This window comes from Hippoglossus hippoglossus, chromosome 8, assembly GCF_009819705.1.
Source record: "Hippoglossus hippoglossus isolate fHipHip1 chromosome 8, fHipHip1.pri, whole genome shotgun sequence".
In the NCBI taxonomy this organism is placed as follows: Eukaryota; Metazoa; Chordata; class Actinopteri; order Pleuronectiformes; family Pleuronectidae; genus Hippoglossus; species Hippoglossus hippoglossus.
The window spans coordinates 8,044,299-8,070,416 of NC_047158.1; the positions used below are offsets into that span (position 1 = coordinate 8,044,299).

The window sequence follows — 26,118 nt, forward strand, 5'->3', positions numbered from 1 at the left end:
TTGCTTTACACTGTAGCCATAAACTGTGGATGTTGCATTTGAGAAAATGCCAATACAGAATCAGTGGTCAGTGGTTTTTAAGCAAGATGTGGAAACAAGGACACTGACTGTTGCATTTATATTTTTATTTACAGAACCAATTCTCTAAAGAATTGGCAAAAATACAAGATGCTATTTTGCTCATATATTTAATAAAAGTATATATGCAGAACACTTTAAAATGCAGCTCTCTTGTACAGTGGTGACGTCTGAGTTTGCGTTAGAAATGATTGCATCTTTAGCATTAGAGAATGCTAATGCAAACTGGATGTTGCAGATGAAAATATCCAAATACAGAATCATGGTTAACACAAGTTTTATTTTAAAATACAGTCATGGATTTTTCGTTAGACAGGAAACATCACAGGAAGATTTTGAAATCAGACTGCTGCACTAAAAATATCAAAAAGTTCCAACATAACTCTATTTACAGAACAATGGTCAAAATACATGATGCAATTTTGATATATATGTATATACAGAACTGTTAAAACATTGTTATTTTGTCTGTATGCTTGACTGGGATTCCAGGTACATTTCCTAAAAATCAAATAGGCTTACATCCGACTTGGCTCAAGTGTCCTGACGCTGCGTTGGGCGTCGAACATCTGTCCGCCTGTATGGTGTGTTTCTCAAATCTGAGGCAGAGTGAGGAAAAGCGCATTGAGATTCACCTTTAGGTTTAAATATCGAAACATGCAGCACATGCCATATTGAAATATAACGTACCTGTGATGATGTCTTCCAGAGCGCCGTCCTTCCCCTCGCGTACCTGCGGCTTCACCTGCCTTTTCTTCAGCTCTGCTATCAGGTCCATCTTGGGCATCATAGGCCCCTGGGGAAAAATATATTATATTAAAACATTACAGTTTCAAACTTATGATGCATAATTCTTCAACACTGATCCTCAAATCTCTTACCTTTTGCATCCCGGCTTTGTTCGGAGATGACGACTCTTTTTCCTCAATGCTCTCAGTCTCCATTTTCTTTTTTTGCTGCTGAATATCTTGCTGCGCTTTCTGTGTTTAATCCAGAGGCAAAACCGATTCAATTTCAAATTTCCATCACACCACGTTGGATAAAAATCACAAACCCGCCCCACGTGCTCACCTTGTAGGCTTTTATGAGACGTACGAACGTCGGGAAAAACATGGAGGGCTGCGTGGTTTTGGGGTTCTCTCCGAAATACTCCACCACAGAGCCGTAAGAATCCTGGAGAGAATGCATGTGTGTGAGCATGTGATAAGATGCTGTTCAGGGTTGTGTGCAAGTTTGATTTCGAGCTGCGGGCTAACCTGTGCTCTCTTGCTGTCTTTGATTAAAGACTCCAGCTGCTCACAGTTTGTCTTGATGAATTCCTTCAACACAGGGCTGTCATCCTGCACCAGGAACTCCTTTTTGGTCATCTCCATTCCTCGTTCTAACGAGCGGATGTCCTGAAGAATGCCGTCCAGGGACACTGGCAGAGAAAGAGGAATAAGTTTAGCACCTTTGCTGATTTTCTGTATAAAACAAGCTCCATAACCTGAGTGGGTCTTCGTGTACCAAGCGCTGCCTTGTCCACAAAGTGTAGCTCGGTGTGGAAGTTGATCAAGTCGGGGTATTTATCCTGGATGATGTTGGTGATGAAATGCAGCAGCGTCTGTGAGCGGTCAGTCGACTTGGTCTCCAACAGCTGAAAAGGACATTATTGAAAATGTTGGTTGTCAAGGTTATCTTGAAATGAAAAAGTAGATCTACGGACAAAATCTACTCACAAGGTCCAGACTCTGCAGCCGAAAACCGTACACCGCACCTCTCTTACTGCTGTTCATATAGTTACCGAAGGCGAGGACGATCTGAGGGGGAAACACATGAGATGACTTATTCAAACCCCGCACATTTGGAAACCACATCAGTACATACGTCTTTTACTTACCTCTAAAATCTTTTTCAGCTTCAATGAAGACTTGATGGACATGGATGCAGAAATGATGGAGTATAGTTGCTGTGGACGAAAAAGAAAAAGAAAAAAAAATCAACACATCTGGTTAAAATCTCAAGTCACTTCTAACCCAAGCCGCAGCACTTTTGACAAACCTACCGGCTGCAGGCGCTTGACAGTGTCCGGGAAATTGCCCATGAATGTGAGGGTTTTTATCCGCTGGCTCAGACGAGGAATCTTCCCAAAGCGCAACATAAACTGGTCCTCGTTGGCCAGTTCCTCCAGCGGGCGGCCGTCCTTCTCGTAGTTAACCAGCAGCTTCATCTCAAAGTCTGACGGTATGAAGTGCTCGAGCAATTCCAGGAAGTCTATGGACAAAGCCTGCTGGTCGTACCTGTGCAAAACAGTAGTACCACATCAGCTAGTGTGTAAGAGAAAGAGCGATGAAGAGGATATGAATCTGTTTAATGAAGATATTTTCAAAAAGAGGAATGTACGTCTCGATGGCGGTGCAGATCTTGGCTGGAATCATTCCTCCCTTGCGTAACGTGATTGCCAGATTCTTGGCCTTGTTGACCTCAAGCAAGGATGTCTTGCTGGGGGCCTTCTGGACCACCTTCTTCTTCACGTTGGACAAGTCTGTTGGATTACCCTGGGCCCGAGTCTTGAACATGTCCTCAAACATATCCATGTTCAGCTCCTGATGTCGACACAAGAAGAGACAGAGAAATCATTTCAAGTTGTCTCATATCAAACTGAAATTGCATCTGGGGATATTCTGTTGAGCGGAAAAGGAAAATGGAGGACGCTTTTTCTTACCTCTAAGACCTGCTCATCATCTATTTCATTGAAGACTGTGCCCAACACCTGGTTTGGTTTTAAGGGCTGCCAGTTTAATAGCGGCATTCTACACTTGGTCTGAATGGGCTTCTTGCTCTTTAACCCTGAGGAAACAGGAGAAGAACTGATTAAACAGGGATCTTTTTCTGATCGTTTGCTTCCAACTCGGGAGGGTTTCTGCTTCTTTTCAGATTCTTCCTCCAAACCCCTTACCAGATTGAGCGTCTGGAGCTCCGGGAGGAGGCGGGGGTCCACCACCAGCCGGGGGAGGCGGAGGTGCGCCTCCAGCTCCAGGTGGCGGAGGTGGAGGTGGTGGTCCGGAACCAGGTGGGGGAGGCGGGGGTGGTGGTCCAGCACCAGGTGGGGGAGGCGGAGGCGGGGGTGGTGGTGGTCCAACACCAGGTGGGGGAGGTGGGGGTGGTGGGGGTGGTGGTCCAGCACCAGGTGGGGGAGGAGGTGGTGGTGGTGGTGGTGGAGAGGAAGGGAGGCTGGACACTGGGCGGGCTGAGTCGACCGAGCTCAGGTCACTGGGCTGAGTGACTGAGATCTGGGCGGGGGCTTGGATGTATTCGACCACAGTGACGGGCACCACCTGGATGTCCAGACCTCCTGAGGCGCTGCGCCCCAGTCGGATCTGGCCCTTCTCCTGCAGCTCGTGGATCTTCTGCTCCAGCTCTGAGAGGGTCGGAGGGGCGGAGGAGCTCAGACGCTCCCTGTCTTTCTCCCTCTCGCGGTCCAGCTCTCGCTCTCTTTCTCTCTGCTGCAGACTACTGACCTGGGAACAGGACTCCCGCAGGCTTTCCTGTAAGATAGAAACAATTTACTGCGACTCCACAAAGAGCATATAATACACAGTCTGTCTTCAGGCTTTATAAGAGATAATGTGCAAATTATAAATATCTGATAGTTGAGTGTGTTGGCATGTCAACATTTACTAATTAGCACAAAACACTACATATAGTATTTAGAATTTTTGAATATTGCTAAAAATAATGACCTTGTCTGGTGGAATACCAACAGTTCATAGCATCCTATACTATGAGAAATTTCATTTTAAACAAAAAATCCCTCTGATGGTGGCGCTAGAGTAAAATTCCTGGGATCATTCGTCCTCTTGGACTTGAAGGATGTAGCGAAATTCATTAATCCATCAAATAGCCATTGAAATATTTCAGTCTGGGCATGCTGCTAAAGATGATTCTATTTTTCCTTTCAAATTACGATTATTCAAATAAAGTGAATTGCCACACTTTTGGACTCATTATTACTAATCGCTGTGCTTTGGTTGGCTAATGAATCTTATTAAACACTGTTCATGTCAGTGAGCAGCACTTACTTTGAGCAGCTCGGTCTCTTTGGTCGCCTGCATGAGCTGCGTCTCAAGTTCAGGTACTCGCCCTGTCGTCTGATCCTCCATCTCCTGGAGCCGAGCACTCAGCTGCAACACAACGCACAACGACATCAATTGAACATCACAACATCAGGAGTCTGAAGTCCTTCTGGTTTTATTATTTGGCTGCTGACCTGGACGTTGTGTTCCTGCAGCTCGTCCACATGCTCCAGAACCCCTCCTCTGCTCTCAGCGTCCTCCAGCAGGGCGCCCACATCCAACACGTTGTCCAGGTAGGCCTGGATCTGGACCTGCAGCTTCTCGCTCTCGGTTTGCTTCAGACTCTAACGCACAAAGACATTTAACGAGTGACTTATTTTACGAATACACTCTAACTTATATTAAGTATCATTAAGAATAGATTTGGTGCATGTTTACAGTCATAATATACATATTTACAGGTTACAATTCATATTGTGTACAGGTCATAACTTTAAAGTTTATCTTGAAGAAAGACTGAACTGCAGTTTTAATGAGAAAGTGATACTACACCTGTTATTATACACACATGGGATTTGATCACCTTTTAATATTCAGCAAATGTATAAAAGTTATTAAAATTACAGACATATATATTAGATATTTATGAACCAAGCTGTATAGAGTTTTAAAACATAGATATTGTATTTGGAATTTTATTTGACATGAAAATGACTGAAAAGCAACCTAATATTTGCTCAGTATAAATGTAGGGACTAAATACAGAAAAGAATGGGCATCACAACTGATCGGCTGGACACCACATCAGGTGACATGTTCATTTCCAATGATTAACATTTGGTAATTTGTCTATTTTGTGATCAGCACTTTTTATGCTGACATGGCAAAGTGTTACATAGCAACGTTATCATAAAATGCAAGTAATTCACCCTCTTGCTCGGTTTTTGGTCTCCACCAGCTACTGAGGGACATATTCAGCTTTTTTGCTGCCAAATGCTCCACAGTGTTTACCAGTTAGTCTCTAACTGCTGTTTGGTGCTGATCAGGTTGTGTCATTCTCACGGCCTCCATATATTTAACTATTGTAGTTGGGGTTAACCGGGGTGGCTGTTTTGGTTTCATTAGTCGTGTTGCTTTCACTCTTTTTTTGGAAGTTATCTGCAACTTTGCTTTTATAGAGTCCTCTTTTTGTTCTATTTATTTCTCGGCCTGTTTCCCTCCTTTTGTTAAATTATTCATCTGTACTTTTCATCTTCATAATAAACAACTTTTACTTTAAACAACATCTGGTTTTATTTAGCTTCCCCTATCCCTCATGAGCGGAGTTGTAACAGTCAGCATAACATTGTTGTTCTACAAATGTCGCCTGCAGCAGCTTTAATCACGTTGTTCTTGTTGGTAAACCATAGGTTACACTGACCACTTTTAATAAATACTCACTTCCAGATATTTGTCCAATGCGAGGTGGGTGAACTCGTACTGTAGATGCACACGGAAGTTCATGTTCTCCACCGAATGGACCACGATGTTGATGAACTGCATGCACGCCACCTGGAGACGGACACAGTAGACAGTTAAATCTCGGCTACACCTACAACTCAGCAGCCAGGAAATAACCTGTGTAGACCTACCATGAAGTCAATGTTGCAGTCGTCATTGATGAAGTACTCCATCAGCTTCTCAAAGCGGTTCCTCTCCTTGCTCACCTGAGAAAAAGATAGAAACTGATCTGAATATGCATTTTAATTGTTGCCCACACGGGGGGAGTAGGGGACAATACATGCCAAATAAGTTATTTTTATTAAGCTTCATCAGTCAACTTCAACCGTTACATTCTTAGCTCTGCACCATACTCGCATTTAGCATTACACACACAGGCATGACTGTTTTACTTGTGCTAAAATTATGACCACAGTGCACGTGAGGAGTAGACTGTGTCAGTTCCAGGGTGAGTAACGCAAGAGGGGAAGTTTGAAACAAAAAGGTCGGACTAAATGAACAACAGTCAAGTGAGGCCACATATCTGGGTGAGGTCATATTACTGATAAATAAAAAGTCTGTTCACCTCTTTGAAGTTGTCAAAAGCAGAGAGAATGATGTCGTGTCCTCCTCTGACGAGACACACGGCCGCCAGCAGCTCCAGGACGAGGGCTTTGGTCCTGTGACGGCACAAGAGAGTGATGCTGAAAACTCCGGATACAGAGATAGACTAGACGCGCACGTTGCCCGACACACAGACGCACTCACCTGGGATTCCTGCTGTTGAGACTGAGGGTGATCTCGTTGACACAGCGCGGGTGAGTCATCACCTGGTTGAAACCGGACTGAAAACGAAGTGGGAAGTGAACAGAGAGCTGATTTGGTTAAAGATGCAGAAAAAGAGGAAAATCTAGCCTGAACATGACAAAGGTTAAATGTGTGTCAAGTGAAATAGAAGTGGCAAAAGTGGAATTATACCAATCCACTCCCAATTCTTGTAAAGTAAGTAAGTATGTTTAGACTCTACCTGGTAGTTCATGATGGCTCGCAAGCACATTATGCACACATGCACATCATCTCTCTGGTTGGACGAATGGGACTTTTTATGCATTTTGTTCACCAGAGTGGAGCTTATTCTGTGGATCAGAAATGTACACATCATTTGTCACTCGTTACTGTCCGTGCAGAAAGTTGGAAGTTAGATACAGAACATGCAGAAACAGGTTATCATAACACGACTTCCGCCAGAGTTTGGAAGTCGTGTTATGATTGTGATTGTCTCAGTTTCAAGAGGAACGTATAAAGTGGTATAAAGACATATTGATTTAGTTAAGTTTGTTTCATATTTTACAAACGTAAAATTCTTCTGCTGTTTTTTAATCAATCAGGCCTGTCACTTTTTTTTGATTTGTATTATTGAACAAACTGACTCTGAAGAGATGAAGTTCAGTTTGACACAGTTCAGCTCATCTTTTTGTCCAACATCCATGCACAATTCCGGATTCCAGAGGGAGCACTTTTAAGTCATTCCTTGTTTACTGTTAGCTCTATAGCTACACAGCATTCCATATAGTTTTAATAATTGCTGCTTTTTTAAGACAAATTTGTAATATTTATTTTTTTAATAGACTACTGGCAGGACTTCAGGGGCCAATCAGATTTCAGCTAGAATGCTCACAGGATTACAACTGTATGAGCTGTGAGTTCCTCTTTAATAAGATTCATGATGTGAAGTGGGCTATATTTACAAATGTGTGAGTGCCGAGAACTGTGTACAGCTAAGAAGTCTTCTCACCTCACAGTCAGCGCTCGGGCAGCTCTGGTCATCCCATGTGAATGGGAGATGCTGGAGCTCTTGGTCAAATCTTCCATGGACCTCTCTGCTGGCTTTCCTCTGTCTGACAGGGTGCCGCCATTTTCAACGCTGTCCACCTCGAACCTACAAAGGAATAGAAACCCAAAATAAATGGTGATAAGTAAAAAATGTTATCGCCATCAGATTTCTGAGCCTGCTGGTACTCACGAGGCGTCACTTTGAGCATGAGACAGATACTCCACCAGGACACCCAGACCATTATTCTGCTCGTTGAGAAACTCTTCGGCCCATCTACACAAAAAGACCCAAAGCAGAATAAAGCTTGAGGAGTGAAAGACAACGAATTACATATCTCAGATTCTGCACTGAGATTGGATTTAAAGCAAGACGATGTAACATTTGAAAAATGAAATAAAATAATCTTTCTTTTACAAATTAAATGTTTAATTCACAAGAAATAAAACCAGTAGCTCATGTTCCTCTTTAATGTTTATTTTAAGATAAAATAATAAAACTAAAAACTAAGACTAAACTACAAAGTACTAAGGTGTGTAAAAATACAAAATTTTAACTAAAAGATGACATATAAAGATAAAAAAATCTAAAAATAATTTAAAAAAATATATATTTTTGGATAATAATAATAATAAATATAAAAATATGAATCATCATCATCATCATCATCATCATCATCATATAAAATGTTATTTCAATAGCAGTTTTCTAAACAAGTTTTAAAAGGTTGCAACAGGGTAAAACTAAAACTCAGGTCACATCAAATAGTCACAAACATTAAGTAGGATCCGTCTAAAGTCAACAAACTCACCCAATGTGATTGGTGCGGAGTGAAATCTCCAAATCTTTAAGAACCTGAGTAGCATCTTGGATCCTTTTCTTCAGCTAAAGAAGCAGAACATGTGAGAGTTAAGACACCATTGTGGAAAACTAGAGCTGTGTCAGACATGAAAAAAGGAGGATGATGCTTCACTCTGACCCTGCGGGACACCCCTCCTTGATCCTGGTAGAAGCTCCTGATCTTGTTCAGGTAAGTGGACGGGGGACTCTTCACCTGGAAACGCTCCTGAGAAAGAGATATTCACACAGAACTGAGCGAAAAAAGTCACTTTTGACAGTGAGTTTTAACAACAACTCAAAATTCATGACAGGTAGTGACTGGAAACACTTGTGGGTGCAAAGTTATTATTGGCTCTGTGTATACAAGAGAAACAAATCGCTCTCTGTCTCCATGCCAACGTCACCATTATCACTTGCCACCACAAAACTGTGCTGCACGCTTTTCTCGCTGCGCTCTGCTCTTTATCACATATCCACTCTGTTTATCTACTTTGTATCAACACTGCCACAGTACAAGGATCCTGGATTCCCGAAACCAACACATTATCATTTATCAGCACATCAAAAATATTCTTACCTGATCGCAGACCAACTCCCACTTCTTCTCATTGTCATATTGACTCAGTAGCTGCTGTTTATCTGGAGGCAGGTTCATGTAGCTCTGAGAGAGAAAGAGAAAGAAGGGACAGTTTCAACCTATAAGGAATCTGAAGTACTTCAACTTCATTTTCGGGTACTTCTCACTTTTACTCTAATTAATAAATGAGCAATAATCTGTCATTTCTACCCCATTGCAGTATATGTTCAAATCGTATAAAAAATGTATTTAAATCAGTATTACTGATCCAATCAGAGCAGGCAGGCAACACTAGACCCCGCCTCCTGCAGCCGCATCATCACTGGTGAAGAAGAAGCAGCTGAAATGGATTCAGAGGCCGAGACCATATTGGTGTAGTAGACCTTTGCATTAGGGAACAGAATACACTTACTATATTCAAAAGCAAGTAGAAAAAGTTGACGCGGTACTTGAACTTTTACTTGAGCGCATTTGTGTTTTTATTTGTTGAGTAAAATGTTGGCGTACTTTATATGATTCTGAGTAAAAGTATATCACATATTTCATATTTAGTATTCGTCAAACTAAAACTAATCTAACGACCCCTGTGGTATTTTCTTCATCCTTCCTGCTTATGCAACGATATTAAAGTCTTCAAATAACCACAACTGCAGTTTCAGTGTAAAACAAAAGGGCGTTCAGCATCCACCGGAAGTACGGATGACTAAGTGTTTACATGAGTGTGTTGATGGTTGCCAGTGGGTACCATGTACGTCAGAATATAATGACAAAGAAATACTCAACTAATATTAGAGCCTTTGTGTGTGTAATGATCAAATGTCAAATTTGATCCTGGAATACAACCTTTAATAAAGATTAAATAAAAGCATGTGTATAAAATTTTGAAAGGGCAACACCACTTAGAACCAGTTATATTTATTGATTGATATTAATAAAAAAGGAATGAAACCAAAGTTTAAATATTGACTATTGCAGTTGCTTATATAGACTCTTAACTTGAGATTAAACTATTATCTTCACCTTAGAACAGTATTCTCAACTGTATGGAGGGTTTTGAAGAACCCCACCCATCACCCATCACACACACACACACACACACACACACACACACACACACACACACACACACACACACACACACACACACACACACAGCTCTTTTCTGCTCAACATCTAAGGAGGTGGCACGTTAGTAACCTCACAGTTTCCATTTGAGCTGTTACCTTCAACTTACAGTAAACTGTTTGACTCCTGGAATAAAAAGGTTATTACCCACAAATGGCTTAAGAACTAAATGGTTTGATGTGGTTCTCAAATGGGGGTCCGCAGACCCCTGGGGGGGTCACACTGCCAGGGGATCTGTGAAAACAAAAGCTGCGTTTTGACTGCAGTAACTTTCCCATTGGACAATAGGAAGTTTTGCAAGAACTCTTTCTGTTTCCAACGCAGGGCCCAGGGTGTAATCTGGGTAAAAAAAGAAGTTCAGGGGATGGGTCTTGCAGCGCTGAACATTTCTGATTGGTGGGAACACTTGGATGGACACACATGGACCTGTCTCAGTTTAAACTTGAGAAATGGCTCCACTGTGAAATAAATTCCTCAGGTGATGTGTTAACCTTAATGTGTTGTGGTGATGTGTTAACCTTAATGTTCCCAGTGTGCAGATAGAGGCGGTGGTTTGCGGTTTTTTTTTTAGGAGGTGATAAAGGAAACAGCTTGTTGCTTTTCTGCTGAGGAGCTGAGAGCTGAGAGCTTCATCCTTGGCGGGGCAGGGGAGGGGTCACACTTTGGGTTTCATGATACAACACCGAGTAAGCAAAGTGAGAAAGGCTCCCTCTTTGCATAAGTTCGCTCAAATGAAGACGAGAGGCCATTTCTCATTTTCTTGTAGAGATAGTTATGTGTACTTTAACTGCTGAATTCTACAACTTAAAAACAAAACATTCTCTCTATTAAGAAAACCACAGAATAACATATTTTGCCAAAAAAGAGGAAGTGACATCATACTCTCGTGGCAAGTAAACCGGTTTGCCCTGAAGCCACATTACTCATGTCACAATATGTATTTCCAGGAGAAGTCAACTTATGTGAAATAATCATACATACATTTTAAAATAAAGACACTGTTTGTGTATAATGTGCGCATGCGTACTATTGTCAGTTCTTATTGTTACTCTCCTTGATAACTTCCTGGGTAATGTGTGATGTCTTTTCAGGTCATTTTTAAGTCTATAACAGATACATGTCTTTTTTTCATTTTAGTTCCAATAAAAACCACACATGTCACAAGAAGAAGAGCCATGTTTGTTTCCTGGAAAAATGACAAACCAATTTCTCGGTTAACCTAAGAAACATGCTGTTGCTAGTCTGTTCATTTGTGCTTCACTCGAGGACAGTTCAAGCTCTGATCTGGAAAAACATTCGAACTTGACCCTTCAATACTCCGTGATGCAACACTTTTATGCAGCGTCATAAAAAATGAGATTGAATGTTCTGGTGTTGATGTTTCCACATGTGAGCAGAGAGCAGAGCCGCAGCCGTGGGGTCATTGAAGCTCATTAAGGAGTCAAAGCTGAGGCAGAGTGTAAAGACCGGCTGAGTCCAACTCTGTATTGATGTTTCACTGCTGCACTGGGTCAACACGAACTCACAGTTTATAGTCCTGTTGCTCTTAAGCTCACTTTTGGAACATAAACACATAAAAACCAGATCTTCACCTTGAGTGGAATTCTTCTGTAATAAATTAAATACATAAAAAATAATCAAAGATTTACGTGCTTCACTCTCCCTCCGACTTAATCACTGTTTTGCTGCCTTGTGCTTTATGATGTCTCGAATACTTCAAGGTACGTGTTGTGAGGCTCTATGTTTTCCTACTTGTTGTAAGACTGTTGAAAGGGTGGTGAAACAGTTGCTTTCCGGTCTTATGCTCTCACTCATGTTTATGTGTTGCTCAACTTCCCCTTTATGCCCAGCTGCCTGTGCATTCACCGATCACTCTGTTCCTGCTCTGACATCCTTAAAACAAACAACCAAGGACAGTCGTGTCGAAAACTTTGTCTCCCTGTACCCACCAGAAAATGGGACTCTAGATTCAGATGTTCTAAAAGATTGAGACAACAAATGAGAAAAGGCAGACATCATATTTAGTCTGTATTCATTTAAAATTGAATTGTTTTTGGGCAGCACCAATGAGTCAGGGAGCGTAAATGTTACAAACAGGTCTCCAAACACTCGCTACTTTAACAACTTTAAATTACAGAAAGCAAATTGGATGTGTATTGTTATTTCTGTGCCCCCCGCTTAATTCTCCCAGCCTCTACTTCAAACCCAAGCCGGCATTGGTAACACACAAAGTGCATAACCTCTGTGTTTTTGCGTGCGCCCTCGTGTCTCCCATGCAGCCACACTCACCAGCACCACGTTGAAGCGCTCCTCCAGCTCCTCCTCTGGGGGCATTGGAAGTTTGGGGGGAGCCGGCTGCTTCTTCTGCAAAGTTGGCACGGGGTCACTCATCCCTGAAGCTGCCCCGACTGAGTTCCTGGCCTCATAGCCCTCAGCCTGTTCCTGCTCCAAGGCCCCTGTGGCCGCATTCCCCATCACTAATCTCCAAAAGTAATCCAGTGGGAAAGCTTTACGCAAACCCTTCCCCTGAGAAATCAGTGAATTCCACAACAAAAATAAGTGGTCACTCCAAGTTACTCGAACAAGCAGGCCTAAAACAAACCAAGTCCTTGGGTCTTGAGTGAGAAGAACATCCAGCCGCTGGCCTACTGCCTCCTCGTTGGTCTTGAGGACAGGGTGGGAGATGAGAGAAGGTGCTTCGTCCTCATGTCTATCCTCTCATCAACCTGTCACTCTGTCTACTATTGAGAAGAGGGTAACAAGCAAAGACCCACCAATATCTCTACTCACTTGTTCTCTACGCTACTTGCCAGAGAGCTGCTCTGGTGAGAGGGCTGCATGTGTGAGAGGAAGGAGTGTGGACTGTGACACACTAAGTGACACAGACAGAAACCGCAGAAGCGCAAAAGCAGAAGAGTGACTTCCTGTGCATGACAGCAACCGAACCTGGGGTGGAGGACAGGGTGCACCTAACATTTTAACTGTTAGGCGTCCTTTGCACGCAGTAGGTGGATGATGATCATGGTGATGATGATGATGATGATCGGGTACATTAGGAGTGAAACAAAGCAGAAAGAGGCTTGACACATGCTAATCAAGCAGATGCAGATATAAAATGAAGCACAGGAAACTTCCCGTCTCTTTACCATGAGTCCACCTGCATCACACTGGATCCATTCATTCCACTGAAGCCGGGTTATTTTACATGGACCTGGGGTCACATTTGTTTAGGCCATTTCCCTTCAAGTGAGGCCAGCACGTTTGTGGCAGTCAGATCAGGTGTAGAAGCACAGTGACAGGGTGGAGATGATTGCCTGACAGCGCCCCTCTGTGTTGTAAGCCTAGTACTGCATGTAGGGCTCTTGCATTTGTGGCCTCGAGTATATTGCATTCAAGGTGTTTTAAATCAGGCCTGTGGACATGGATGATGCGAGAAAAATTGGGAAGATGTACACTCATAAATAGAAACTTTTACTAGTTATATATGACCTTCATGAAATATCTGACTTTTAAGTGACACATCACAGAAACTATTTTTAGACATTTTCTCCTGTTATTTCATAGACTAAACTTGCATCAATCAATCAAAAAATTATTGGCAGATGAATGGATAAGGAAAAATTAGGACTGGGTGAATCGCCCCAAAATGTAATCGAGACCAAATTTTCTCAGTTCAGTTGATCAACAAGTGTCATAATAAATAAATACATTTCTTACAAGTTTAAAGCCTTTTGCTCCTGAGCGAAGGTTGGGATTTTAAACTCTTTATATTATATCCAGTATATTATATATAGTATACTACGGTGAAATTATATCCATTCGTATATATGTGTATGGTCATATCTATATTGTATACCATACCCATCTGTACACTTCTAACAGTCAATGTATCATCTCATCTCATCTTATCTTATCTTATCTTATCTTATCTTATCTTATCTCATCTTATCTTAGATCAGAGGTGAAACATTAAAGCCAAGCATGTGTTGCACCTCCTCACTGCGCTTATACAATCCATAAGCATTATATCAATGTATATGGAACTTTTGGCATATATTAAATTATATTTAAATTATTATTTTTTATTATTTTATTACCCAGCCTTATTAAAAACAAATTGGTATTTTTAGTCCTTGTTGGATTGGTGGCTTAACTTAAGTAAAGGATGTAAATATTTCGCTCATCACAGAGAGGAGTTCCCTTTTCTCAAACTTTCCCAAGTGTGAGAAACTGGAATTTACGAGGTGCACTGGAAGGCAGCAGGGCTATCGGTAATGTAGCACTATAAAGATGACGGACCCGACCGCGTCTCCTGAAGACCACTGGAGAGTAAGACACGTTCCTTTCTGTCCATCGTCACTTTCTGTCGACATGACTCGTACGACTGTTGTGTGACAACAGCGACAAGTGACAACGGCTGTTTTGCCTGAAAATTGACGTTTGTTTCAGGGGCAGAGCTGCGTTAGCTCCACGGCTAGCGCTAGCTTGTTGTGAAGCTGTTAGCGTGTAGCTAGCTAGTCAAAGTAAACAAAACGCCCTGAGAGGGGGACTCGTCTGGTCCATTTACAGCTCATGTGTTCGGGGGGGGACATGTCTCCGTTTACCGAACACACGGACTGCGAAGATGATCATTGTTTTCATATTGTTTCCTCATTTTAACAGTTCCTGTGGGATGCAGATTTATTGAAGAAGCATAGCAACACGTAGAGTTGTTATTTAGCTTGATTAGTTAGTGCTCACAGCAAATTCAACACTGATGTAGACTCAGAAATGTTTTTATTTGTTATTGGTAGACGACTTGGTTTTATAAATATTGTCTGGAGCGTTCCACAAGATCATGCATATATATATATATATATATAGATCTGTGGTATCTGATCATAACAGTTAAAATTTAAAAAAGCAGTTGTCTCACATATGTCTATTCTAAGTGATCATGTGAATCTACACGTTTGTGATATGAAATGAAATCAACAGCTTTATTATTTATTATCTTACAAACTCTTTTAGAGAATGATATGGTTTAGCTGTCACATCTAAATGGAGAAAGTGAAACCTTTTAGTCCTTGTTAAACAAGTGAAAATAGATTTAATTTCCAAATGAAATACAACCCTTAACCCTAACCCTTACACCTGAAAGCATTGAAGGAAACTGTACCTAACGTTGGAAACCATATGAAAGTGCAGATTTATTGCATGTAATGTAGCATGTAGTGTAGTTGGCTGTAAAAAGTCAGCGCTGACTGCAAATTCAACTTGTTTGAAACACTGATGTAGCTTCAGAAATGCATTCATTTGTAATTAGGAGATGACTTGGTATCATAAGTATTGATTGAAGCTTTCCACAAAGTGATGTCTGTCCATTATATCTGTTCGATCTGATTAACAGAAATATGTTAAAATAAAGAAACATTAACAAAGCTGTTGATCTTATCTTACAAAGTCTATTTTAAAGGGTAACATTTAATACAGGTTTCTTTTGGTATAGTTCTCGTGTGATTTTGAGAGAGTGAAACCTTTAGTCCCTGTCATTTAGCAGAAATAAGTGATACAATAATTAAACGCATTGTGTTGTACCCCCTGGTAGCATTGATGGAAACTCTTCCTATCTTTAGAGACCACAAATTGCAGTTATTATTGTGTTTTGATGCCCTAGATCAAACATTGCACCTGTGATTGAAGTTGTTATTTGGTCCAGCTCTTTTCCCCCTGCATACTTGATCTGTACAAATCAGGGCAATGCTCAGTTGGGGGTTTAGTCAGTTCATCAGACCAGCTAGCTACTGGTTTATTGTCAGTGAATTTAGGGCAGCACAATTCTCCTCTCGTGGTTCCAGCCTCTCAGCCTCAATTCTCCCTTTTTTCCATCTTCTGTTATCTGGTGATGGCGCAGCAGACAGACAGTGCCTTCAGCGACGGTGGCTTTGACCACAGTGAGTGTTCAGTCTGTTTTATATCCTGTATTTTGACATATTATTCGATATTTGAACTGTTACTGTGACCTTGTGTTTCTGCTGTTTTGAGATTATTTGGTCAATCTAGTTCTGGTCTTTTTATTTGGTTGCTGTCTTGCTTTGTAGGTTTCTTCACTGAAACAGCCAGAAAGGGTACCGTGGTGTCCAGGGCCAACAGCATTGGCTCGACAAGTGCCTCTTCAGTACCAAACACAGGTAATGTGGTTGTAACAGCAGCGATTTTTCATTGTGGTTCAATAGAGAATTTGTGCTACATCAAGATTGTGATGTAAACGTTTGTTTGCCAACACCTCACACTGAATGGTTTCTCTAAAATGTGTGTACTGTGTAATATAAAAAAAGATTATTTCTTAAAATATATTTTTTTCTTATTTGATGATGATTCTGTCATAGAAAAAGTGCCCATAGATGTGAATGGGTGAATGGCAAGAAACTCTACTCGACTAGAAAAGCAATATATAAATACAGACCATTTACCGATGGTATAATTACTATTGTAAAATGGACTCTGAGCCTGCTTTCTTTCACTTTGCTTCCTGCTACTAATGAAAGGAAAAACCTGTTCTGCTACTCATTGCTGGTCCATTGTTGTCAAGATAATTCCCCTTGTGTCTGGGAAACTAAAGAGCTTGCTGTCAGAAAACAAAAAAAAATATTGTTATTATTATTATTATGAAAACCAATTTCAGCATTTGTCAGTATGCCATTCAAAGCTGCAGTAGGTGAGATCGCTGGAAACGTAGTTGATTGTTTAGTCTCCTAAGTAGGACAGTGAATACTAATATTTTGAGATGGAAGGTCTCTTTTTCTTTAGCCTCTCCCATCAGACGAGCACGGGCAGAGGCACACACTTCATACTGAGAGCCAGCCCAGGACTGTATCTACTCAAGTGGCTTCATTGTATGAATAATGAACAAAACAGATGTAACAGAGACAGATGTAATGTGATACAGACATCTGCAGCACGTCCTGGGAGAGGGATCCCTCACATGTGGCTCTCTCTGAGGTTTCTACGTTCTTTTTACCCTGTTAAAAGGGTTTTTTAGTAGTTTTTCCTTATTCTTGTTGAGGGTTAAGGGCAGAGGATGTTACACCTTGTTAAAGCCCTATGAGACAAATTGTGATTTGTGAATATGGGCTATACAAACAAAATTTGATTGATTGGTTAACATAACTTAAAACATTGATAAAAAGAGAACTGGACAAATAACAAACCTCAAAACCTGTTTACTTTTTTCAGTAAATTTACATTTGGTACATATTTCACTCTGATTTGCAGTGCGATGATGGAGTATGTCGAAAGACCTGTTGAACACTTCCTTCTCCATGATGACGCTGTTCAGCATTGTTCTTGTTTGTCCACTGTCACCATAGAGATAATCTCTTTGGAGTCATTGTCCATTGCATAGGATGTGCAGGACTTTGCACAGAATCCAGGGCTATCCATGTGCATTTAAAAATAAAATAAATGACATAAATAACATTTTCAGAAATTGAAACACACATTTATCAGAAGTTATTAGGAAACACAGTCCTTGAAGTTTACCTTGTGTTTGTTTGATTCAGAACATCTTTTGGTGTCCACAAAGTAGATGTAATGTATTTTGAAGAAAGTCGACCCTCCCACCATCCACAGGTTCCTGAATTTGATAATTAATACCACCTTTGCACAGTTGTTTCCAGATGATATTCAGAAACAGCCTAAAGTTCCCCACCATTACACTAGGCTGTGAAAATCCATAGCTTTATCTGATCTGAGATTTAATATGTTTTTGAACAGATGATGAAGATAGTGACTACAGACACGAGCCGTCATATAAGGACTCGTATAAAGATCGACGGAGACAAGCGCACTCCCAGGCTGAGCAGAAGCGTAGGGACGCTATCAAGGTAAAGCTACAGTACGTTGCAGTTGATCTCTGCGACCTACTTGAAGTTTTGAGTTGTGTATTTTTTTATACTTGATATCTATGACTTTCTTTTGAAAAAAAAACTTTAGAAAGGTTATGATGACCTCCAGGCAATAGTTCCAACCTGTCAGCAGCAGTCTGAATTCGCAGTGGGAGCCCAGAAAATCAGCAAAGCAACCGTTCTGCAGAAAAGTAAGATGCGATGTTGTCTTATTGGATGAAGTCATGGGTATTTGTCAAAGTAGTTAATACATCATTCGACAATTTACTGTCTCCATCAGTTCAGAGTTTTTCTGTCAAACTTAGCATTATTACCAAGTTGTTATTTAAAACCCCATATCACAAAAACCGGCAGTGTTACCAGTTTATTTCTCACTCCATTCATATGTCATAATCTGCATGCATGCTGCTTTTAGCCCCGTAATCACAAATACAGTATTACAGGCTCATTAAGATATATATGCATATCGGGGTTGGTGGAGGGATAAGACCAAGGTAGATGAAAACTTGTCGAATTGTACTTGAGGTTTTGTTCAATGAAGAAGTCCCTGACCGATGCATTTCTGTATTTTATTTCTCAGCAATCGACTACATCCATTTTCTTCATAAAGAAAAGAAGAAGCAAGAGGAGGAAGTTACTGTATTAAGGAAAGAAGTGATGGCGTTGAAGATCATGAAAACGTGAGAGTTTCTTCAGGGCTGTAAAGTCGAGACACTATTTTTTCCATAATCATCGACACAGTTGCACTATATGTTTTTTTTTGACAAACTAATGCATCCCTACTTGAAGGCAAAAACCCTGAAAAGATATCTGCCTCATTTGAATTCCGAAGTCATGAATGTTCTGCATCCAGACAGATGAAAAGATGGATTTTAAAAGAAATGCTGCGCCCGCACTAAAAGAGAAATCTCTCGAGTGAGAAATGCTTTGATAGGAGCCCTTACACAGCACAAGTAAAGTTACTATCAGATCTGAGAAATAGGAGGAAATGCCCTCGACTAAAAGCTGTAAATGCTGCATTTTTTATCTGTTACATTTGCTGTGGAGGCTTACTATTTCATCCAGTGTACGGAAAGAATAGATCCAGTTAATCCTCTTTTTTTTTTTTAACAGTTGTAACCATAAGGGCGCTCTCACACCTACCTTGCTTGATCCAGACTTTCCAGTTTATTTGTAAACAAAAGTAACAGTTGTGAAAGGTCCCTCGGACCACGGATCAAACAAATCATTGTTAAGATTGGCTTTTTTTTACACCAATTGTAGGAAGTTGAGACAGAATCTAACAAGAAAAAGAAGCAGGAACGGCCTCAGACGATATAATGTTTGAGCGATGATGACTTTCCTTTGGCCCATTCAAACTAGTGTCGAGTACTGTGGCTGAAGTTGGTGATGCTGGTAGCAATACAATAATGATATTACAGTGGCAATGAAATTAACGAAGGGAGCTGGTTCATTCAAAACGGAAAGACTCTTTTTTTTTTTTTGCCGACAACATGCTGACGTCAGACACACGCCTGTCGACTAACCAATCAATACAAAGTGTAGGTGGACACAGCCCACGTAGGAGATGAAAACAAATGTAAACAAAGACATGAACTTGGTTCAGACTCTCAGGCGTCTTTCAGTCAACACTACTTGTCTTCTCTAATAGGAACTACGAGCACATAGTGAAGGCCCACCAGAACAACCCACAGCAGGGAGAAGATCAGGTGTCTGACCAGGTCAAGTTCAACATCTTTCAGAGCATCATGGATTCTCTGTTCGTGTCTTTCAACAACTGTGTGTCGGTGAACAGCTTCCAGGAGCTCTCCGCCTGTGTTTTCAGCTGGATCGAGGAGCACTGCAAGCCACAGGTAAGGAAACAGGAATCGTTGTATTGCAGACAGCAGATCGGGTACATATACATTGTTATTATGGATGTAATGACTTTAAGCATTGCTTCCTGGGCTGTCATGATATTAGATTATCAAAGCCAAAGGAATTCACATTAAAGACATTAGCAGAGCATCTATAGAAAGTTTGTATTCAATTCTTTGACTGAATATATCTTCTTTTTTGCATGATCATGAATTACACTTGAAGATGTTATCAAAGGTGATCGAAGAGGGTTTATGTGATCATAGATTGCTCACTTGTTCCTTGAATGTATTCATTTATTGTATCATATCAAAATATTGCATTTCACTTGCCCCACTATCATTATAAGTCTGCCTCCTTTTATATATAAAGAACACGTGACGACACCAGCACACACAGTTACTGCATCACAACAGAAAGAAATGGAAATGTTAACAGAAATATATTGTCAAATCAATATATTAATTATTTTATTTAAATATCCTGATAATCATCACTACAGGTAAATCACAACACCTCTTATTTGCTCTGATAATGTTGAGATAATCACATCCTTTGTGCTTCCTCTGCTCTCTCCCAGACGCTGAGGGAGTTTGTGGTCGGAGTGCTCCGGCAGCTCAGCGGTCAGCTGTATTGATCGAGTGAAACCTCTGGACTCAGCTCCCAGTTTGTGGGACTTGTTCCGGCCTCTCAGGGTGGACACTGCTATCAGCCTTCAGGCCACAGCACAGCATTTACACTCACTTCAGCTCATCTGTGACTGCCTGGCTGCATTTGAATTACCTCAACGCCCACTGTGGGCAGAGATGGAAAAGCTGCATTGGCTTGTTTGAGATAACATTTTGAAAGTGTACATAAACAGAGAGCCTCGGCCTCATCCGCCTCAGCTGACGATTCATATTTCTTATTGTGGTTTTGCTAAGAAACGCATGAGGAAACAGAGCTCAGGGGTCAAAACAAATGTTTGCAAACGAATGTGTTGTGTTGAATGCATTAACCCTTTAGTTTAGTTTTTTGCAGTAGCTGCCCGAGTAAAACCTCCCTCTGTGTCCCAACGAGCACAAGTTTGTAGTTTCATGCTGAACCAAAGGTCTCCTCTCAGCCACACCACTCCTGAACCACAGCAGACAATGGAGAATACTCCACCACTACTGTTCTACTGCAGGGTAACCGTCACCTCTCCTAACTGAGCTCTCAGGCCGTTTTCAGATTTCTAGCTTTAGTGACACAGACTGTGAAGTTTTTTATCAAAGTGGCTGTGACGAGCCGACAGAGATGCTGAGCTGTCATGGGTGGCCGGTGTTCCAGTTTAACTGGGGATCGGGGCAACTGGTGATTTGTTGTCTTAATTCCAGATTTTGTCGGTCGCAGACTCGTCATTTTTTACAAAGCGCCTGTATCCGAAGTGCGGTGATATAGTGAAGGTCTCGTTGAAATAAACATCAAACAAAAACACATCACAAGTTAATGGAATGTGTCCGTGTCAACATCACGTTTAGACAACAGTATAAATCATATGGGTAAAAAAATAAACAAAGTGTAAAAAAACTTGAACGGGATTGGAAACGACATGGCGATCATCTGTTGATTACACACAGATAAACAACACTTGCATTACAGAAAGTACGAAAAACAAAACAGAAACGTTTATTCTGTGTTCGGACTATCACCAGATAACATGGGCGTTTCCGTAAACAACATCTGGTGTTATACAGCTGACAGAGTAAAAACGCGCACCGAACGTCTCAGCGGCGTAATGAGATCGACATCAGTCCAGAAGCTAATACTGCTTCATCATGTCATTTTGTGAAAATGACGGATCTGCAACCAACCAGCAACATCTGGAACATAGACAACAAATCACCAGTTGCCATGATCCCCAGTTAAACTGGTTTGTAATGAGGCAGCATACAGGTCTGAACTGTATATCAGTTTATATTCAGTCTATGGACTTTGACGATAATTGTGTTACACCGCATATTGTGAACAGATTCTGTTTATTTACACGCAGTTATCCAGTTGCAGTTATACATTTTTTTTTTTTCTGAAGAGGATTTTTAAATACAAAGTGTTGATTTTGCAGTTTTCTCCTGAATCAAAAGAAAGTTGTTTTAATACAAACATTTTAAATGCTGTTTATTTTGGGTGACAGTGGCTTTTGTGCTGAGTATCAGTAGAAATTATGTGATAGCATTTGTCTGTGATTAGAAAAGCTTTTTTTTGAATATCCAGGACTGTTCACACCAGTCACAGGTTCCAGGAGAGATTGTGAACAGACCAAAGCAGAGATCTACAGACAATCTGCACTGAATGAAAACAGTGGATTTCTAAGATGACAAATCAAATTTTTACACTGTTTTGTTTCTGTAGGTACTTTTCTGTTGCTTTATTCACAGGGAAACAGATTTCTGGTGGTTTTCTTTCAGTAGTTGTACAAAAGCCATTTACACTCTCAGGTGACTTCATGAGGTTTGCCTTTGGAATCAATCATGATTCAATACACCAGCTCTGCCTTTACTTAAAATAATAATGTCAAGTAATTGTGATGATACTATCAAGAGGTAATGATTTAAATAAATGATTATTATTGAGGTTGTAGTTGGAAGTGGTGTTGAACTGAGTTTGAGGTGTTTGTACTTTACAGGTTTAAACAGAACACAGTCCAGTGAAACACCATAACCACTATGAGTTAAAATGATATCTCTCTGACAGGCCCGACAGTCGCCTGAAATTCAATTAAGCTGCACCCAATTTCACACACTCAGATTTCAGTCCATCTAAATATGATTTTTATTCCAGCAAAATCCATGAATTATTCCCTGGGAAATTGGCAAAAATCTCAGAGAATAATTTAAAGAAAAGGGGGAAAGAAAACTCTTGGATCTGCCCCTTTGTCTGGATCGAAGTTCTGTGGAATATTTTCTGTAGTTTTAAGCGTAATCCTGCTGATAAACAAACAGACTGGGGTGAAAATAGAACCTCCTTGGCGAAAAAGATGTTTGTTTAGACTGTTGGATGGCATTAGATTTTACAAGTGCACCCAATAGAGTGGCCACTCTGTGTATATGACAATTCAAAGTGTTTTTAACCTGTAAATAAAAACAAGTGTTTGCGCAAAATACATTTTGAAAATAAAGTGAGCAGGAAAACAGTGGCCTCCGTCTCTGCAGCTGATGACCCTGAAAAAAACTCCAGTGTTTTAAGAAAACTGAGAAAGATGAGTTTGATTGTGTTGTAAGAAATTCAAATTTCCAAATTTGAGTTTCAGCTTCAAATGTTCATGTTGTGAAAATTAAATAACTTTACCATGTGTGCCCCAACACTGAATGAAAAACAGCCCAAAGGGAAAAATAGAATGTGAATAACCGTCCATGTTTTAATAAAATATGGGTTTTTCTTTTAACAGTTTTCAAAACACATGGCAAAAACAACAACAAACATAAGAACAAAGAATATAAACCTCTTAGAGCAATAATGAAGTAATTGCCATTTTCATTCTAGACGTGTAGGGCATCCCTGAGTGCTGTCTAATGACAATACATAGTGTATAAATATTCTATAAAAAGCTGTTGTTCCAGTTGCCTTTTATATAACCTGTATTATTTGTTCAAAAGAAAAGCTTTAAATAAAATGTGCCGTGGCTCAGTTTGTTCTGATGTGTAATCTAAAGGCTTATGATGAAGTAGCAGAACAAGCTTCTCTCAAGTACTTGGAACAACCACCTTGCAGTCCTCGTCCGTCTCGACTCCGACTTCATCCTGTAAGAGCAGCACCAGGTTATTCATTAGTGAAGAAGAAATGCTGCCACAGAAACCAAACATCTAGGGTTGTCACAAACGTAAGAAACGGAGATTTGGAAAATGGATTTGATGAGCTGCTTTCACTCACTAGGAACTCCTTCTTGCTCTTAGGATATCCCTCCAGGATCGAATCTATCATGTCGGAAGCCTAAAAGAGAAGCACACAGAGTTCAAAACTTAAGTGGCGACAAAGACAACAGATATTTTCAGATCTAAAAAGCTCCCTTCTAATTTACCTTTTCATTTACTGCTTGTAATACTAGTAACAAAATGCTACATTTTTATTGAAGATTTATAAAGTTGAATACTTAAAATGTGGCAGTACAAGAGCTACAGTTGTAGAACATATGTGTCACCAATTAAAAAAAAACATACTCAAAATGTACATTTAGGGCAGCTACTAACTTTTTGCCATTAATATGCTATTTTTTCTTGGTTAATGGTTTAGTCTGTTAAAATAAAAATGACATCCACAATTTCTCAGAGGCCACGCTGATTTCTTCAACACACAATTCAAGAAGCTAGAAGCAGAAAATGTTTGTTACATTACCAATCTCTTCCTCTTTTTCCACTCTTTCACGTAAACTGTCCTTTCTTTGTAAACCTGTGAATTAAAATATTACGAGGTTATCGTAAAGTCAATTTAAAAAAATAGAGGAATAGCTTCCTGAGATAGTGTGCTGGAACTAGAAAATGCACTCGGCACCTTCTCCTTCTCTTCAGGCGTGACGTGATTTGTGGCGGCCTTTATCTTCTCCAGGCGCGCTCTGTACCCAGAACACTCTGCTTTCAGCTCTTGGATCTCTGACATCATTTCCTCTGCTGTCAGGGAGCTGTTGAGCTCCTTTAGCTCTGTTATCACAGATTTCACCCGAGGTTACACAACATCACCGTTCAAAGAGATAAAGCACGACAAAAACATTCTTCCTTACACTCGGACTTCTGCAAAACATTGACTGTACTTGTGTATCAAACTGCAACATCCTGTAGCCTAAAACAGTACAAAATGCTAATATTATGGTACTGAGATGACTCTAAGAAAACATGCACCACGCTCCATCTTGAGACACCAACTAGCAGAGTGTACTCCACCTGCATCTAACTGTTTGCAGCTCTGCGTGAGGGACTGAGCCTCTGCACCGAGCTCCGAGATCTGACAGTCCATCCCCTTCAGGTCTGTGTCACTCACATCTGCGAACTGAGCCTGTAGAGAGGGACGGCAGACAGTTTCAGCCAAAACACACGTGAATCGTTATAAAAAAAACGTTTGTGCATGTTACGTTGAGCACCACATGTCCAAAGTAACACAGATGAACACACTCACCTGGTCCGCAAAATAAATCTTTTGCTTGCCATACGTTTTCTCCTTTATCTTGCCCTCTAGAGCCAGTAGCTCCATGGCTTTGACCACTGCCTGGTGAAATCAGAAATACACAATCATTTAGTCATTTTATAACACACACACACACACACACACACACACACACACACACACACACACACACACACACACACACACACTTTGAACTCACAGTTTTACCCAGCCCGTGCTGCTTTTGTAAATTGCAGAAGACATCCTGGGCGCTGTATGGCCGGTTCTTCTCATTCAAATAGGCGAGTATTACTGGTGCACCTGTGGATGACAAGCAAAACGATGTGATCATATAATAACAATAAACTTTATTTGTATAGCACCTTTCATACAAGAAATGCAGATCAAAGGGCTTTACATACAATATAGATATAAATAGAAACATGTTTACAGAAATAAAAACATGTTAAAATGCATTTGCACACGAGCAAATACACACACATTAATGTGATGCATGATAGAATAAAAAGTAAGAATCTTAATAATTGATGTTTCAAAGAAGTTACTAACTACTCTGAAAACATAAACCAAATAATGCCATAGTAAACTTTACAAATGTTATGTATTCTACCATAAACACACTTCAGTGCTTGTTTGTAAAATACACAGATACAAAGTTTCACATTGCTTTGACAATAGTGACCCCTTGTGACTGTTGCATTGTGGGAAACATTGGCCAAAATGCAGCCACCCATCTGCTTCTGGATCAGTTTGTTGCTCACTGATCTCGCAGTATTGAAAACATGGCACACAGACACATCCCTGGAGATTTACAGCAGGTGAAAGAAAAGCTTATTAGACTTTATATAAAGTTCTCTTCGATCCAATGGAACCAATAGCAGGTTGTTGTTATAGTCAGGAGAGATGTGCCGTGAAAAGTGGGCGTATCGTCACGGGAACATTCGAGAGCTCTGAGGCCAGTTAGCTTGTCTTGCTACCAGGCTACAGGCTACGCAGCTAACGTTAGCTGTTAGCTTGTGGGCTAAGCTTTCCAACGCATCAGCTGACATGTGGTTCGCTCGGTGCGGGTGAGTCCGAGTCACCTGACATCACACTCTGATAAAACGACAACTCCTCACTCACCGTTTTCTTTTTTACTCATGTTCACCTCGTCCGCTTTCAGCTTCCACAACCGAGTCTCCCGCGAAATGTGCGTCACGGAAAAGATCGCTTTTGTCGTAGGATGCGTCACTCAGGTCGAAATCACCCTGATGGGAC

General features: G+C 40.7%; 3 protein-coding genes across 7 annotated transcripts; 1 reads left to right on the forward strand and 2 right to left on the reverse strand.

Moving 5' to 3' along the window:
* Window positions 1-110: 110 nt before the first annotated feature.
* Window positions 111-13,146, reverse strand: fmnl1a (formin-like 1a). 2 transcript variants are annotated; one of them, XM_034593957.1, is made up of 26 exons: window positions 13,132-13,146; window positions 12,275-12,511; window positions 8,861-8,944; window positions 8,423-8,509; window positions 8,255-8,328; window positions 7,636-7,719; window positions 7,408-7,551; window positions 6,640-6,748; window positions 6,381-6,457; window positions 6,199-6,292; window positions 5,765-5,839; window positions 5,574-5,684; window positions 4,328-4,477; window positions 4,140-4,241; window positions 3,017-3,605; window positions 2,783-2,907; window positions 2,461-2,663; window positions 2,123-2,357; window positions 1,958-2,026; window positions 1,797-1,877; window positions 1,585-1,714; window positions 1,335-1,498; window positions 1,150-1,251; window positions 960-1,058; window positions 769-874; window positions 111-677 (listed from the first exon to the last, which is right to left on the reverse strand). In XM_034593957.1, the coding sequence occupies exons 1-26, from the start codon at window positions 13,132-13,134 to the stop codon at window positions 613-615; spliced, it is 3,399 nt and encodes a 1,132-aa protein (XP_034449848.1). In that variant the 5' UTR covers window positions 13,135-13,146; the 3' UTR covers window positions 111-612. The 2 variants fall into 2 exon arrangements, with proteins under 2 accessions (XP_034449848.1, XP_034449849.1); XM_034593958.1 differs by lacking the exon at window positions 13,132-13,146 and adding an exon at window positions 12,776-12,792 and having other exon boundaries at window positions 533-677.
* A 1,057-nt stretch (window positions 13,147-14,203) lies between these two features.
* mlx (MAX dimerization protein MLX) lies at window positions 14,204-22,326 on the forward strand. Of its 2 annotated transcripts, none has more exons than XM_034593961.1 (8): window positions 14,204-14,314; window positions 15,879-15,918; window positions 16,066-16,155; window positions 17,741-17,850; window positions 17,960-18,062; window positions 18,452-18,551; window positions 19,523-19,724; window positions 20,309-22,326. In XM_034593961.1, the coding sequence occupies exons 1-8, from the start codon at window positions 14,276-14,278 to the stop codon at window positions 20,363-20,365; spliced, it is 741 nt and encodes a 246-aa protein (XP_034449852.1). In that variant the 5' UTR covers window positions 14,204-14,275; the 3' UTR covers window positions 20,366-22,326. The 2 variants fall into 2 exon arrangements, with proteins under 2 accessions (XP_034449852.1, XP_034449853.1); XM_034593962.1 differs by having other exon boundaries at window positions 14,216-14,314; window positions 15,882-15,918.
* A 764-nt stretch (window positions 22,327-23,090) lies between these two features.
* On the reverse strand, window positions 23,091-26,109 carry psmc3ip (PSMC3 interacting protein). Of its 3 annotated transcripts, none has more exons than XM_034593964.1 (9): window positions 25,984-26,109; window positions 25,061-25,161; window positions 24,853-24,942; window positions 24,621-24,732; window positions 24,235-24,380; window positions 24,079-24,132; window positions 23,617-23,676; window positions 23,451-23,486; window positions 23,091-23,251 (listed from the first exon to the last, which is right to left on the reverse strand). In XM_034593964.1, exons 1-9 carry the CDS (start codon window positions 26,000-26,002, stop codon window positions 23,192-23,194), a joined length of 678 nt encoding a protein of 225 aa, XP_034449855.1. In that variant the 5' UTR covers window positions 26,003-26,109; the 3' UTR covers window positions 23,091-23,191. The 3 variants fall into 3 exon arrangements, with proteins under 3 accessions (XP_034449855.1, XP_034449856.1, XP_034449857.1); XM_034593966.1 differs by having other exon boundaries at window positions 23,122-23,251; window positions 23,405-23,486; window positions 25,984-26,108; XM_034593965.1 differs by having other exon boundaries at window positions 23,091-23,486; window positions 25,984-26,108.
* Window positions 26,110-26,118: the final 9 nt, after the last annotated feature.